Source organism: Prinia subflava, chromosome 3 (assembly GCF_021018805.1).
Source record: "Prinia subflava isolate CZ2003 ecotype Zambia chromosome 3, Cam_Psub_1.2, whole genome shotgun sequence".
Taxonomy (NCBI): domain Eukaryota; kingdom Metazoa; phylum Chordata; class Aves; order Passeriformes; family Cisticolidae; genus Prinia; species Prinia subflava.
The window spans coordinates 37874561-37891167 of record NC_086249.1 but is presented as its reverse complement, the minus strand read 5'-3'; the positions used below and the strand labels follow the sequence as shown (position 1 = coordinate 37891167).

At 55.3% G+C, this 16607-nt stretch overlaps 1 protein-coding gene across 1 annotated transcript; it reads left to right on the top strand.

The window, feature by feature from the left end:
- The first annotated feature begins 8662 nt into the window (after positions 1-8662).
- CDX2 (caudal type homeobox 2) lies at positions 8663-14570 on the top strand. The gene is made up of 3 exons (XM_063393522.1): positions 8663-9254; positions 11372-11517; positions 11770-14570. Exons 1-3 carry the CDS (start codon positions 8756-8758, stop codon positions 11935-11937), a joined length of 813 nt encoding a protein of 270 aa, XP_063249592.1. The 5' UTR covers positions 8663-8755; the 3' UTR covers positions 11938-14570.
- Positions 14571-16607: the final 2037 nt, after the last annotated feature.

Genomic DNA, 16607 nt, shown 5'->3' with positions numbered 1-16607 from the left:
CAATTTGGAGATGTTTAGACAGAAATAAATTTTAACATTGTATTCTCTGGAAAATGTGTATTACTTTTAACATACTCATTACAGTTTGAAAGTGTTTATCTGCAAGATGTCACAGTTCAGCACTGTTAGCACACAGCCTGCAGTGGCTGGGCAGTGGGAGTTGAGTGTTGTGCAGACAGTGTTCAGCCTTCAAATTTAGAGGAACCTAATGCTGAACTGGTCACTTCCAAGCCTGGCTGGCCCTAGAAACTGAGCAGATGTGAACTTGGCTCAAAGAGGAGCAGATGGGAATCCCATGTACTTAAAAACATGCCAGAGAGTTGTGTCACATGTTTATCCACAAGACTTAAAAACAACTGGATGTAGATCATCTGGCCACGTCACCCCTTCTGAGCTGAGACTTGGGAATATAAAGGCAAATAGAGAACCTTGGAGCAAGTACAACTTCTCACGATTCACACATGAAAAGCAGCTCAAGCAACACAGCACTCTGTGAGGAAGAGCAATCAGGAGAAAAACCCTGCTGTAAGGGCTGAAGGTGTGGGAAGCTGTGCATCTGCTTCTCCACAAAGAAGACATGGATGGAACAAGGCTATAAGAGGCACTGAGTGAAAAAAATAATTTCTTTTAGGACATTCTTTCCAGGATGCTTCCAACACACCTTAGCAAAGTGGTGGTCCATTCCTGAGGCTTGTGCAGAGCCATAGATAGTGCTGTTTAGGGGTCAGTTTCGTGATTCTTGAAGGGAAATGCCCACCTTTCTCTCATTAGGATCCAGACCCCTGATCTGTGCCTCCAGAAGCACATTGTCAGGAGAAAGTGACAAATTCCCCCTGCAGTGAATGGAGAGAGTTAAGCTTGTTTGAGGACTTCCAGCAGAGATACCTTTAGTCTAAGGTGGATGCCTTAAGTTAGGCACAGACTGACAAAGATCCAGTAACCATTAATCCGGGAAGAAGAGCGATAGAAGGGTTGAGGTCAATTAAAACCACTGAAGGGCAAAGAACATTCGAGCTCTCCCTCCTAACAGTAACAGAAATAAGAAGAAAAATAATTTGACAGCCCAAGCTGAAGGACAGGACGACGCTGGGGATTCTGCCCGAATTTTCTTTCCCCTGCACCGGCAGGAGGAAAATCCGCGCCGGGCGGAGCGGGCAGCGCTGTCCCGAGGAGCTGCTCCCACTCCTCCGCCGCAGCCGGCACTAGGTGGAGCTCCCGGACCGCGGCTGCAGGGACAGCGCCCGCGGGACAAGGAGGGGCTGGCGGGCCTGGACCACAGCTGCAGGAGACACGCAGGAGGGCTACGGATGAGGGTATGTCTGTCAAAAGGACTCCACAGACAAAACCTCGTAGCGCCGATGGCACAAACCCAGTACCAGCACAAACCCACCCGCCCGCCCCCCGAGCATTTTCCCAAACAAGCATGTCCCCGTGTCACAGGCAGCAGCCACCAAAAAGGCAAGAGACCCTTCTCTGTCCTGATGGAGAGAAAAGGCAGGTGCTTCTCCAACACGGCATGCTTTGGGGTTTGGGGTACTTGGGATGGGCTCTGTGGGGTCCCTCTGAGAGAAGCTGGGACTAGCCATGTGTTAAACCAGAAGAGAAGGGCAGAAGTGAGCTTGTCACGGATGCTAGCTGTGGCTTTCAGGCCGCGTGTTCATGGAGGACACTGTGAAAGGCGATGAGGAAATCCAAGGTCATAGTTCCTCCAGAGCTATTTGCAGACAGGTTATATTTTAAGAGTCAAAACTTCTGCTGGAAAATATTTCAGGAGCAAAAAATCGAAGTATACTGAAGATGAGGGGATCCCATGGAGCTGGATCCACAAAATCTAAGCCCCCTTATCCCAAACACAGAATTAGATCAAGTGCTCAGTGGCTCAGGGCCCAGGCTTCCCATTCTGCCACCTTCCCTCCTACATCAATGGCTAATTAATTAGACCATGCAAAGGAAAACAGCTAAAAAAAAAAAAAAAAAAAAAAAAAAAAAAAAAAAAAAGCACTCAGATCTGTGGTTGAGAAGGCCTCAAATGGCTTCAGAAAGAGCTGGAACCTGAGCCCAGCTCCTTTACCCTTGGTGAGCACCCCAGCACTATGGAATGGCCCAGCAGGAGTCCTTCCAGGCAGGTTGTCTGAGACCTGGGCTAGATCCATGCTTCCTGAAATGCTTTGTAAAGAGATAAATAGTGCAGCTGCTGAGGACAGGGATCCTGCCTTATAGGTCACTGACAGATTAAAATTTATGTGTTTAACGCTGTGCCAGAAAACTGATAGAGTAACACTCCTAGAAGAAGTGTAGGTGTCCTGGGGCACAATCTGGTTCAGATCTCATCTGAGAAGGAATTCTGAAAACCTGTTGTGGAGAGGTGAAAAAGTGGTGGTGCTCCTGTGGTCACCTCCACAAAGGCACAGACTGGAGTGGGATCCAGTTCATTTAAACACTGCTTAGCTGGGATGAGAACAGACAGGAGAAGCCGAAGTGACCCACTCCTGCTGCTGTGTCTTGCCTACACCTGCTCACGATTCTTTGCACTACAGCTGAGCTTTGGCACCTAGTTTTGGCTGCCCAGAGAAGCCTCTTTCCAGATGCAATAGAATCCCCATCTCTCCCTCCATGCTCTAGGCATCTTCTGGCTGAGGAAAATCTAGAAATTACTTCTAAAGGCAGTCCTCCAGTCCCACCAGTGCCATGGCTGCCCCGTCTTCAGAGAAGGCTTGGAGGCTTCAGATCATAAAAATAAAGAGATGCCTTGCTCTAGTTTCCAACATACTTCTCGTGGAGAAGTAACTACATGATGTGTACTGGGTTCTCCTTTGGAAAAGTTTCCTCTGTGTAGGATTGCCCCGGTGAGGAGGGGCTGTGAAGGTAAACTGAGGAAGGCTGGGCTGGTCCCTGGGAGCTGAGTCCTGGAGGAGAGCCTGGGGGAGGGGAGTGTGGGCCACAGCTGGGAAGCTAGCTCTGGGTCTGCCTGGCCCTACCTTCAGCTCATCATGGGGCTTCTTTTCAGACCAGAAAAAAAATAGAGTGAGACTCCTTTCCCCTCTCAGGAATTAGAATAAAATAGCTGGGAACAAATGTGAGATGGTGAAGAGCAGTCAGGGACCAATTTCTCCTTGGAGCCAAAAGACTAAAGTATTGGGTTGGGGGATGAAGATTTGTCTGGGAACAAATATGAATGTTCTTCTGCCTTCCTACATCCCTGTGATAAGGAAAGGTCCCATATGGGACCCTTGACCTGCTCCCTGCCAGGCCAAAGAAGCACTTGGCACTTCTCTGCTTTTGACTCTCACGTTTGCTAACACAAAATATTATCCACAAAGCACCATTACCCTTCAGGGATGTGTACAGTTATGGTCTTGCAAACAACAAACCATCCACACGGGTCAGCAACACCCTGTGCCTCTGCTCGCTGAAGGGGTTTGGAGGGTTGGACTTGCCACAGAACACAAGGCTGAGGGAGACTGGTATGGAGCGGCCACTCCATAGCGTCTTGCCATGGAAGGGCCTGGAGCGAGCGAATGGTGGGGAAAATCGGCAAGACTGATTTTCTGGAGATGGGGACAACACACCCGAGGGGCGTGCATCACTCCCCTGGTGAGGTTTCAGAGCTGGGAAATATAGAAAATTAATCAGTGAGGAAAGCAGTGAGGGCATCAGCCTTCACACTGCCCTTGGGAGGGGGAGATAGCACGGGGGCAGGCACTCTGGTGGCAAATGTGTGCAAACCATTTTACAGCTCGGATCCGGTGTTTGCTTGGCACGGGGGACGACACTCGTGTTGGTGGTTCCATCCCGCCAGCTGGGCCGGGGCTTGCGGTTTCCCAGGGAACGACGTGGCTCTGGGAGAGGACTGGGAGACCGGGAGGCAGCCTTTGCCTCGGTTTCCCGTGCTGGCCGTGCAAAGCCGAGATCGTGAGGCTGGCGAGCGCAGTGCTCCAGCTGCAGCCCGTGCCGGGCGCTGCCGGGCCCGGGGAAGATAACATCGACCCTGCGTGCTGCGGGGAGCGTCCGTGGCTGGGCGGGGGTGTCCTGGGGGGCAGGGGCGACAACAGCCGAGCCCCGGGCTACCCTCCCGTGAGAGGGACCGCTCCGCCCCGCCCGGCCGCCGGGGCCGCGCCCGGGTGGGCGCTGCCCGGTGACTCACGGCTCCCGTGACCGGATCAGCCCCGGCCGTCCCGGGCGGGATGTGCCAGCAGGGGCCGGGCACAAGCGCTCTGCAGGCAGCCGGGCTCCCTGATGCGGCGTTCTTCCTCTGTGACGCTTTAAAAAAGGTAATAAAATAAGGTAAAGTCAAGTGAAGAACAGTAATAAAATTAAATCCGACCAAAGCTGTTTCTTTGGCCAGCAGAGATGTGCCAGCCACTGGATCTAGGAGGCTGGGGACCAGCCCAGCTTCTGGCTGCGGAAGCCTCTGGTTTATACGACTTTTATTCCTTCTTCTCTGTTTACGTTCTTGTTTCCTGAAGGGGAGCAGGGCCATGTGAACTCAGGCCTGGCAGCACCTTTGCAGAGAGGCAGGGCTGGCCGGGCCGGGCCGTGGCGGTGCTGGTGTGGGGCGGCTGTGCTCGGCCAGGCACAAGGTGCCACCTTCGCTCCCCTCTGCTTTCTTCCCAGCAACGCCAGTCCGCTCGGGAGCGAGCGTTCAGCATCTAACCCCCTCCTAGAGGCATGTGCTTAAACAAGACGAGTATCAACCCCACGATAAAAGTATTGGGTTATTCTGCAAGGTAATCTACATCAAAGCCTCGGGGGCTGCCGGCTTGAAAAGATCCAAGATGTTTTCTAAGTCCTTATCATGTCTGTGCTTAGGGGGAGTCATAAATTCCACAGGTCGGACTAACTAACACACGATTCCTCCTTCCCTTCTCTCTCCATGGCCGCCAAAGGGCTTTCAAGCGGGCTTTTTTTTTTTTCTTTTTTTCTTTTTTTCTTTTTTTTCCTTTTTTTTCTTTTTTCTTTTTTTCTTTTTTTTTTCTTTACCTTGCAAACAACGCTCCGGCTCCGTGTCGTTAAGGTGGAGGGGGACGGGAAGATCCCCCCACATCCCACCCGGAGAGTCTTCTCAACCACAGAAAAAGAAAATATTTAGCCCACAAAACTATTAGAAATAAAGACGGTGAATCCGCATCTCCACAGGGGGTCCCTCCGAGTGGGAGCAGTCCGTGGAGAAGGGATCGCGGGTGCTGCACAGCGCTCGGCGCTTCCCGGGGATCACGGAGACGTCTCTGACCTGGGACGGGAGTCCTGGGGCTGTGCTGCTAGACGCATTATCCCCGAGCCCGAGCCAGCCCCGTGGCCCGAGGCGGCGGTGAGCGTCGGCCCCGAGGTGCGGTGTCCGCTCCGGACCCAGCACCGCCTGCCCGGGGTCTGGGGGCAGCGGGCACCAGCGCCCTGGCCCCGGCACTGCCCCGCAACCACCCCGCTGCCCTGCGAAACAGTGTCGGAAATTATTCTTTCAGATCAAGCAGCAAGGCTGAGGCTGGAGGAGGAAGGCGGGGAGCCCAGCGTCTGCCCAGGAGGCCTCTCTGGGTGAAACAGCCCCACGGGGGAAACATCGAGGTCAGCGCGGAGGGGCAGGGGAAGATATTTCCCTGCGAACGGTGTCCCCCATCAGGCACTCGTCAGCTTGAGAGGCGCTGGGTCTCAGTTCCGCACTCAGGATTTAACAAAATAGGAAAATTACCGGAGGAAGCAAAGAGAAAGAGATCAGGCCTTGGCCCACCCTCCGCTGTAGGGGTCTGGCCCAGGGTCCCTACTCCTCCCCCGGATCTGCAGCTCTGCGCCCGAGCTGGCGGGAAAACCCGAGACGAAAGCGGAGAGGGAGCAGGCAGAACGGAGGGGAGAAAAGGAGTGAAACCGGGCCGAGAGATATGTCTGTTCTCTCTCCCCAACCTCCTTGAGAAGCCCCAATAGCTGGATAGAGCTGGAGGGGAGACAAATCCTGTGCCAATCACAACGAAAAGAAGCCCGAAGGGCCGCAAAGGCATCCAGGAGTGGATCGGGATCCCTCTTATTCTAAGACAGGAGTGTCCCGAGGCAGCGTGTCCCCATCCCCAGCAGCTGCCATGAGTCGCGTCCGGCGGAGGATGCTTCGAAGCATTTATCCGCGGGGAAGTGGGACTCGCCCCCGACCCCAGTTAGGGTACGGCTGGTGGGGCCCGGTCTTCCCAAGTCCTCCACGTACTGAGGAGGCAACTGGGATCACTGTCACAATGGGAAAGTAGCGGAGCAGAACTCTGGCTGCCATTCCAGGTAGTCACGGAGCTGTCCCGGAGCCTTATCCTGTTCTTTCACCGGAGCCCCGAGACCCTCATCCGATCCCGCGGCCGACGGCCCCCAGCCCTGCCAGCTCGGGCTGGCGTCTGGTCTCACCCCAAAAAGCTGCCACCTGGCTGCCAGCGGTTCACTGATGGAGCCTTAGACACTGAATCGGGCTGTTTCGGGGCTGATCAGGGTTGTAGTGCGTTTTATTACAATATGTCCAGGGTTTTGTCGTTTTAATGGCCCCTTTCTCCGTTTATGGCATCATCAAATTCACATCTGCATAGATCGGCTCTGTCGGTGCTTATCGGGAGAGCCGATTACATCGAAGGGACACAGCATTTCCTTTCCAGAGTGACATTTCAGTCTCCTGCTCTGACAGCTCTGGGAGCTCCAAGCCCCGCTCCCCTCTCCTCGTTACCCCACCGTCGGGGCGAGGGGGAAGTGTCACCGTGGGAAGAGGCAGCAGGGAAAGAAATCCCCCCGCCCCGAGAAAGCGTCTGGCAGGCATCTCTGCATCCCTGCATCCCTGCTGTTATCGTAGGGTCGCAACGGCGGCCGCCTGCGACAGCCTGCGAACAAGTGACGGGCACCAGCATTCCCGGCTATGTGCAGGGTGAGGATACCCTGTTCCCCGCACCCGGGACATCCACAGCGACTCCGAGGGGGCCGTCTGTGACCTCTTCCCGAGGAGAGATGCTCCATCCTTTTCTACTCGAGCGTCCTGGTGTCCCTGGGCCACTGACACAGAACCCCTTGGGATATTTTGAGAGAGGTCGCTGAATTACCCACACCGGCGTTAAAGCACGGCGCCGCGTCAGCACCAAAGGAGCGATAGAATGGGGGGAAGGAGAGGGAGATTTTCAGAGGTTGGCTTCGGGATATCTGCTTTTGCAGAGCTGAAATGAGCCCTCAGCTGCAAGACGCCCCGTCTCAGTGACACTCCTCGGTGTGCAGAGCAGCCACCCATGCGGAAGGAAAAACACCCTTGGGACATGACCACAGGGATCTCCGTATGCAATACCCGGGACACGAGGGTCCGGGGCAGCGCGGGGCCCGTCGGGGGAGCCCCAGCAGGACCAAGCCGCAGCCGCCCCGAGGGACCGGGAAAGCCGGCGAGAATGGCTGAGACGGCGCTGCCCTGCTCCCGCGAAAAGTGCTGGGAAAACGGGGGGACCTTCCCGTCCCCATCCATTTTTTTCTCGGCGGGTGAAAGGTTTCCTGGCTGTGTCATGGGAAAAGATGCGAATATGCAAACGTCGTCTCGCATTGTCCCCGCTCAGGGTGAAAAGTTAAAGCATAAAAGCGGCGGGGGGAAGCTGAGAGGGGGTCGCCTCTTCAAAGGGGACTGACTGGCCTGGGGGAGCCGGCTGCCGCTTGCCTGGGAGCCGCCCTTCCAGAGCCAGCATTTCCAGAGGGTTTCCAAGGAGTTGGGGAGGGAAGACGTGAGTGTGCCTGGAGGGACAAGCCGTCGGGTTCCCCGCGGGCTCGGCCGCGCTGCAGCGAGGGAATCGCCCAATGAAGTGACGGGCTCCGGGAGGAGGTGGATGGTTCCCTCTTTGAGGAGAACCATCCCCTGCCTCTGTCCCAAGGCCCCCCCGAGCGGCAGGATCATCCAGCCTCGCTCCAGCCATGGCTCTGGGGGCAGAGGGGTTTTAGACGAAGGCATCCCCAGTCTTCGTCTTTTCCCGGACCTGCTGGGCACGCCCTACCTCGAAGCTCTTCAGGCACACACAGAGGAAGGAGATAGCGCCCTTGGAGGGGGGGATTTCTCCTCTTACCTCGCCTTCATTGCCCATGACCAAGCGGGAGCGGGTGGGAAGCGTTTTACAAAAAGCAGTAGGCCGTCGCGATGGGGTTTGTTGCTCAAAACAACCACGACAAAATGGCTTTGTGGATTTTTAATCAAAACTCCCTCCTCTTCCGCCCCTTCCCCCTCACCCCCCCAGTCCCCAAGCACAGAGAAGAGCGGGCTAAAGTGCTGCCTACAGATCGGCCGTGATACACGGCTCCCATATTCCCACCCTCGTCCTTAGATCTCCCTCTCTGTCTTTTGCAAGTCTCTTGATTTCATCCTTTGAACCTGTGATTGGAGGTTAAAGTGCACCAGGTTGCAATGGAAGGAGGAAGCTCTTAAACAATAAAGGCTTGAATATTTAGCTGTGATCAGGTCGCTGCCCTCTCCTTATCTTTTTAAATGCAAATCGTCTTTTAGGGGTAGTAGCTATATACCCAGCGCCTCTCCACGTCACCTGCCTTTGGTGTGTCTGGGCCATTACTAATAGAGCCCTGTAAACAATCGTTAATCATGTAAGGACTGCCGGCCATTGGATTCGGACCGGGAGCGCGGAGGAGCGCGGAGTGCAGCGCGGGGCCGCGGCCCCTCCGCCTGCCCCCTCCCCGCCCCGGGCAGCCCGGCCCCAGGCAGCAGCAGGAGCGCCGCGGCGAGAGCCCCGAGCAGCATGCGGAGAGCCGCCGCCGGGGCCCCGCCAGCATGTACGTGAGCTACCTCCTGGAGAAGGACGGGCCCATGTACCCCGGCCCGGTGCGGCACTCGGGGGGGCTTAACCTGGCGGCGCAGAACTTCGTCGGCGCCCCGCAGTACGCGGACTACGGCGGCTACCATGTGAACCTCGACGGCGCCCAGTCCCCGGGGCCGGCCTGGCCCGCGCCCTACGCCGCCCCGCTCCGCGACGACTGGGGCACCTATGGCCAAGGGGCGCCGCCGGCCGCCGGCGCCGTCCACGGCCTCAGCGGGGGCTCCTCCGCCGCCCCTATGGCCTACAGCCCCGCCGACTACCACCACCACCACCACCCGCACGCCCACCACCACGGCGGCCCCGCGCCCCACTGCTCGGCCGGGGTCATGCAGCCCCTCAACGCCGCCAGCGCCGCCGCCAGCGCCGCCCCCGAGCCGCTCTCCCCCGGTGGGCAGCGCCGCGGCCTCTGCGAGTGGGTGAGGAAGCCGGCGCAGCCCCCGCTCAGCAGCCAGGGTAAGTGCGGGCCGGGGCCAGGCGGGCGGGGGCTGCCCCGCCGACGACTCGCCCGGGGCGAGCAGCCCGGCAGAGCCTTTTTTCGGGGAGAGCTCCCCGAAACGAACCCTCCCGAGGGTCGGTCCTCGGGAGGAGAGCTGAGCGCGGCGGAGCGCCGCTCCTGCCGCTGCCGGCCCGGCTCAGCGCCCCGGGGTGCGCTCCGGCGGAGCGGAGCGGCCAGGATCCCGAGGAAACGCTCGCTCTTGCTCCCACTGCTCCGCTCTCCTGCTTATAGCCACTTAGAAGATTTTTATAACCAATTATAGTCATATAAATCATCGGCCGGTGTCGCTCCGCATTTGTTTCTGAGTCACTGGGCGCCTGCCCTTTATTAAGGTCTCCGTGCGGCCAGGCCTCCCGAGCGACAGCGGCGGCCACTTGCCAGCCCGATCCCTGCGGGCCGGGCCGTGCCCCCGGCCGGGCCGTGCCCCCGGCCGAGCCGGGCCGAGCCGTGCGAGGGCGTGCCCTCCCGGGCCGCAGCCGGCGCCGCGCTCCCTTGTGATGTTAATTCCCCCGCAGACCCTCTCTTTCATTCGCCCCGTGCATCTGCCAGGGGACATGCGTGTCCCGCACTTTGATATACGCCTTCCACGGCTCCTATCTCCTCTTTTCCCTTTCTTTTCTTCTTTTTTATCTCTCTCTCTTTTTTTTTTTTTTTTCATATTTGTATATAGTGACCAAAAAAAAACCAAAAAAAAAAACGGATGACGACTTTCGCAGTAAATAATGACTTATGGACTTATGGCATTCCCCTCTTCTCTCATCCCCTGCCTTGCGTGACCGGGGGCAGGGCCGGTGGGGGTACCCCGGTCGGTGCGAGAGTCCCGGCTGCGCCTGTGGCAGCCGCGCCCCGGGAAAGCCTCGGTGCGCCGGTGCCACCGCTGACACAGCCACGTCCCGGGGCCGGCGGCGATGGAACCCTTACAGGCCCACCGCGCTTCCCACAGCAGCCCGTGGTGTTCCCACAGTTTGGGCTTGTGCGGTGGTGGCCGGTGCCTTGTCTCCATTCAAATTCTGCCTTTGGAGCCAGTGTTTATGTTAATGTGCAGAGCTGGGGGGATGAAAGCGCCTGCCGCCATTTGTTCAGTAGTGGTAATTCAAACAGAATGTGGCTGTCATTAAGGCTTTGAGAAGGGTTTTTCTTTGATAAGATCTCCTTGTCCTGCATTGTTTGGGATTGTGTTCCCTATTCACTGGCTCTGGGGAGTTTTCTCTGATCAGGCTTGTATCTTTACAGGGTGCTTTTGTTGTGGTTTGCAGAGAGTTTACCTGAACAAAGTCAGCCTGCTAACCATTAAGCACCTTGGGGGCAGAGACTCCCCGCCTCGGCTCCCTGGGGAACGGGAGGGCCGGGGACACAACCAGTTAAACAAGAAACCCTCGGGAAAAAGGAGGTCACCGGCTGCGGCGATGCACTCTCACCGGCTGCTCGCTGGCACTCGCCTTCGGATTCCGTCGGGTTTTCGGTGTTTGGTTTCGGATTGTTTGTTTATTGGCTTGGGTTGGGCTTTTTTGAACTCCGAAGTTGCACGCCACACTTCCAGGCTTCCCAAGAAATCCCTTTAGCCCCTGTGCCGTAACAGGAAAGGGGAGCTGGGCCGCTTCACGAGCGCTTCCCCGCGGCCGCTCCCGCTTCTCCGCCCTTACATAGCTGTGTCTCGTTTAGAAACGAAAGCATCGTGCCCTGAACGGGCCTTCTCTTTCTTTCCCTTTTCCTCTTTCTCTGTAAAAAGTTCGTTGTCGGCAGGGAAGGCAAAGCAAACCCAAAAGCCAACGAGTGCACTGTAAAGGTGTCCCGGTGCAAGGCAGGGGTGTGCGGTGCGGCCAGGGCCAGCAGAGCGGGGCTGGGAGCCTGTGCCCGCCGCACGCCTGGCACTGGTGTCCCGTGTCCCAGGGAACTGCGGGACGTCTCCCTCCTCTGCTGCGCTCAGCAGAGCCCAGGGCAGGGGGAGGCGAGCAGCAAGCCCGGGACGGGGGGATATGACTGCTCCTGATCGCCCTGCACCGCAGAGAGGATGGCTGCGCTCAGCTCTGCCCTTTGGCTTTGACTTTCTCAACCCCGGCTTTGTGCTCCGCAGTTAAAACCAGGACGAAAGACAAGTACCGCGTCGTGTACACCGACCACCAGCGGCTGGAGCTGGAGAAGGAGTTTCACTACAGCCGCTACATCACCATCAGGAGAAAAGCGGAGCTGGCCTCCAACCTGGGGCTGTCGGAGAGGCAGGTCTGTCCCAAAAGTGGCGCTCCCTATGCACGCCATGTGTGGCCGGGCTGCGCGGGGCCAGGGATGCGCGGGATGGGGCAGGGATGCGCGGGATGGGGCAGGGATGCGCAGGACGGGGCAGGGATGCGCGGGACGAGGCTGCGCGGGGGCAGAAGGCGCGGGATTGGGATGCGCTCTCGATGAAAGCCCCTGAGAGGGGGATACACCCCCGGCGAACTATCACCCCTCACCCCCCTGTCCGCCTTCCGGCAGGTGAAAATCTGGTTCCAGAACAGGCGGGCGAAGGAGAGGAAGATCAACAAGAAGAAGCTGCAGCAGGCGCAGCCCGGCGGCGCGGAGCCCCTCAGCCCCAGCGCCTCCTTGCACGGTCCCGCGGCGGGGGCGGCCTCGGCCGGGCTGGGCCCCGGCGCCCCGCAGTGACAGCGGCCGGGGACAGCGCGCAGGGACTGCGGGAGGACGCAGCGGACGGGGCCGGGCCGGGGGGCACGGTGGGAGCGGCCCCCCCGATGCACCACACCGCCCCGCGGGGCCGGCCGTGTGTACAGGTGTACAGTGTATGTGTCTCGTCGTCCGGGGGAAGCGTGTGCATCGCTTTATTAATATTATTATTATTATTATGTTCGGGTGCTTTTTTTACCCTGGAATTTTTTAGGAAAAGTGGGGGCGGTGCCTGTCGGTCAACCCCCGGTATATCTCAGGGATTGGTCCAAAAGACCTTTGCAATGTTGTTGGGCTAATGATGCATTTTAGCAGGAAAAAAAATTAAAGCACAGGTTTTTGTTTTTTATTTTATATTTTATTTTATTTTCTTCTTGCAACCATGAATATGCAAAATGTTCATTCTGCCCTGAGGGTCAGAGTAGACAAGATAAGGCACTGTTTAAACGTTCAGAAGTGAATTGCCTAATGTTAGACACTTGTAAAAGAGCCCATAAATCCAGTGCAAATAATCATCCATCCCGATTTATTAGCTGCAGTGCAGAGAAATTGAAAGAATTTGGTCTCTTCTGAAGAAGGTGTCCTGTCATGCTGAAGTGAGGAGCCTTGTTTGCATGTGCGATGTCCCTTTGGATAAACTATGTGCTGCTTCTCACATTCTTACAATTTCGGTCTTGTTGGGGGGAGGGGGGGGGGCGCTGTTTCAGTTGATTTTCCAAAGTTCCCTTGGTTTTATCAGCTTTATGCAGGCTTCATCACAGCTCCATCAGAAACAGAAATCCTCGGAAGAGCCCTGTGCAATATCAGAGCCTACTTTGCCTGGGCTGTGGCCCACGTCCATATGCTGGCTAGATGGAGGGGACCAGGGTAGAGAGGCTAAAGGACTCACTCAGGCAGGGATGAAAACAAGAAAAGTCCAGGTGATTTGGCCAAATACGGCTGTTTGCCATATGTACTTCTTGCTTGGGGATAGGAGAAGTCCAGCTGTGAAGTGAGGCCAGGCTGGAGCAGCCACGCTGCAGCCAGAGCCCTTGACTGGCTATGGAGCCAGCTCGTGTGGGCCTGGTCCCCACAGGGATGATGGGAGCACTGTCAAGCCCCGTGTTATGTGGATTATTGACTTCCCCAGGATTTAGCCCCATGCTGTCCAGTTTTGGTCATCAATTTTTTTTAAGTTATTCCATTTGCCTTCTTCGGGGCACTTTGGTTTTCTTCATGTTGGAGCTTTTCTTACCTTTTTGCTGAAAGCCAAAGCCAAATTCTAGCAGCATATACAGAACTGAGTGGGGAGAATGATCTGGTCAGGGACTGATGCTACTGACAAGGCAGCTCTCTCTGCCTAAGGGAACCTGGGGAAATGGAAAGCACCAGCCCCAAAGCCTCTGCACTGCATTTTGTCTGCATGTAGCTCCATGCCTTGCAGGGCCAGGGGCTGGCAGTCCGAGAGCACACATGTGGCCATGCAAATCTGATCCAGGGCTCCTGTGCCTGGGAGAAGACCGTGATGGGAGGCAGCAGCTCCAGTGCAGGGAACCTGCTTGATTTTCTGCTGTGGTCTCTGAAGTGGGCCTGGCCAGGAAACACGGGTGCAGCCCCAAAGCAGTAATGCTCGTTGTGCATGGGCTTGACACAGAGCATGTCCTGTTGGGTACAATGTCCATGGTTTGTTCCTGATCAGAGGGAGGCAGGAGCCAGATTCATCCTTCTGTGACTCTAAAGGGTCCTTGGGTCATTCTGGAGGACAACCAAAATCGAGCAGCACCCAGACTGAGAGTCTTGTCTCTGCAGCACCTGCCCTAAACCAGCGCAGAGCTATCGCACCAGGGCTCTCCAGGCTGGAAGGGCTCTGCAGGCACCACGGCCCGCTCCTCCCTCTGCGCTGTGCCCGGGCACCAGGGCTCTGGGTGGCAGCATTCCGGGCGGGGCCGGCCCTTGGAGGATGTGCTGTGGCGCCCGGGCTGCCCCCGCAGCATTGATCCCAGCCCGGCTGCTGCCGGAGCTGCCGCGCGTTGCTGCGATACGCCTGTCAATAAACCCTGTTTGGATTGTGGAGCAGAGCGCAAGGTCTGTTTGTTTAGTGGTTAGAGGTTCAAAAGTCGGCATTGTCCCACTGCAAATGAGCACAAGTTTTTTCTCCCTAAGGAAAAGCTGGCTGTGCTGAGTGCGAGGGAGAGATATCGGTGGGCCCTTTTATTTGCTTCCAGGAATAATTAATGGCAGTGAGAAAAAAGATGACCACAGAGTTATGAAAGACCATCAATAAGTAAATTAATCACAAAGGATCTGAGGGCTTAAGAGGTGCTGCTTGCTGTGGTTTTGTAGGCATTTACTCATGCCCATGGGGCTGGGGTGACACGGGACCTACAGAATCCAGAACTCCTTACTGTAGGGGTGGCACACAGTTGCCCCTGGCACCAGCCCAGGCATGGCAACATTTGGGACAGCCCCTGTAATCTTTCGGTAGTGTGCCTCTTGGGTTGGGTTCTTCTAATGCTGAAACTATGAAAATTCCTTTCTTGCCTGTAGGACTTTTGAGAAAGACAATTGCCTTCACTGAGGTGAACTGTTTGATGCCCGCAGAAGTTTTTTTTCCCCAAAAAGTTCATCAGAGATATATAAACAAACCTGACACATCTTAAACATCCCCATTCCAGATCCCTTGCTCTCTGTTAGCAAGCATTCATTTTCTGAGCTCTCCTCAAATTCTTGACTCTGGCAACACAGAAGTCAGATTTCTGAGTATAAGAAGGAAGTAACCAAGCAAATCATATCTGTTTCAATTTCAAATACGTTCCCTCTCCCATTCCCAAGCAAGCAAACCATCAAGTTTCCACCTTCCTTTATATTCCTCATGCACCAAAAAGGAGTGTAAAAAGGAACAAACTGGGCATCCTATTTGCTTGAGTGGATATTTACAGGCACCTGGACCAGCCCATAGCTAAACTATGACATTGAACCAGAAGCTCTGTTTGTCAGAGGTGAGCTGGCTGTGGTGAGCCCTCGAGCAACCCATGTGTGTTTTCAATTCCCACAGAGCTCTGTGCAGTCCTGCAGCAGCAAGGCAACCCAGATTAGTGGGACTCAACAGGTCAGAGCTGCTGCATGTTGCTTGCCTGACAGGGGCTGGAGCAGCAGTCCCTGAAAAGAAAAACCCAGGAAATCAGAAAGTTTGACCCCAAAATTGCAAGATGGAAATACCCTGCTCTCCCTCTCTTGCCAGATTTTCCTGCTCCTATCACTGTACAATAACAAACCAATTGGTATTTCGTCTCTTGGATTAACTCTTAGTCAAATACCAGTATCTCAAGAAAGTTCTTTGAATTTGGGTCAAGGGAAAACAACATGTGTCATAGCCCATGATAGGAAGAACAGTAAGGTCCTTAGAGGACCTGGATGGCATCTAGAGCAAATGTCTGCTTTCTCTGACCCAAAGTATCTTTTAGGGGCACTTTATGTGTCCTCAGTCAGATGGCTGAGCACTCTGGATCTGCAGAATGAAGACAGGAAGCTTTTATAAAAGGGAAAAAAAAAAGTAAAAATCTTACATTAGGAGTAAGCAACAACTTCAGACATATTCTCCATCCAGGATTTTTTCCCAGACAAGCGACCTCTGTCCAGGCTGTTTCCATCTGTGGATGAAGCAGTAGCTAGAAGCACATATCCCAGCCATTTGACAGAGGGCAGAGCTCATCCTTCAGGAACTGAGGGGAGAACGTGCTATGGCTGACTGAAATCATGGCTCCAGAGGACTGTGTGAGGCCACAGGATTCTCCTTGCTGTTCCATCAGCAGCTGGTGTGGAAAAGGCAATCACAGAGCTTACAACTCTGTTGACACAGCTCTGCTGTGTCATAGCCAAAATTCATGACCAAATACTTTCCCTCGGTCCCACACAAGTAATGGAGCTGTGTGCTGAAGTTTAGAGCAGCTAGAGCTGAAAGCAAACCTTGAATGGATGCCAGAGAAGCAGCACTGGAGGCCTTCCAGGAAGCAAACAGCTTGTAAATGGTAACAAAAGTCAGCAGGACACAAGTGTGTTGAGGGCAGTCCAGCTGCAGTGGCAGCTCAGCAAGAGAGCAATGCATGGGAGACGTGGCCTGATGAGGCAGAGTGCAGGTGCTAAGGAGGTGAATGCTAGGAATCTCCCCAGCAAAACAGCCCTGGTTACTGTCAGAAAGCCACAGCAGGGAAGTGTCAGAAATCTCTGGGGACAGATGGGAACAAGCTCTCCCAGAAGCGTCAGCCGCCTTCTGGGCTTTGCTCCAGAATGGCTCTTTGATGGAGCAGGATGTTCCTGTTCACCTGGCTGATGAGGAAGGGCTGTTCCCTTCTCACCTGCATGTTCTGCCATGCTGGGACTCAGGTGAACACAGTTTCTTCTAGTTAATGTCTCAGCTTTTGCAGTGCTCCCAGTTCCATTCTCAGTTTTTGGCAGTTTCAGAAGTCAAACTTACCCTCCTTCAAAGAGGGCAACAGAAACAGGAAAAATTTGAGCTATTCACAAAAACAAACAGTTTGTTGCCAGGAGACTGGAATTAGAGCCTTGGGAATCCCTTTCAAGCCCTGTATTTCTAAATTGAGGTATCATCTCTTTTGGGATGACACGCACTGGATCCCCCTGCTTCAAAGTAGGTACAGGAAAATAGAGGATGA

Coding starts and splice junctions, on each gene's coding strand:
- CDX2 (XM_063393522.1), top strand. CDS start 8,756: ATGTACGTGAGCTACCTCCTGGAGAAGGACGGGCCCATGTACCCCGGC. Junction 9,255..11,371: donor GCCCCCGCTCAGCAGCCAGG/GTAAGTGCGGGC, acceptor TGTGCTCCGCAG/TTAAAACCAGGACGAAAGAC. Junction 11,518..11,769: donor TGGGGCTGTCGGAGAGGCAG/GTCTGTCCCAAA, acceptor GCCTTCCGGCAG/GTGAAAATCTGGTTCCAGAA.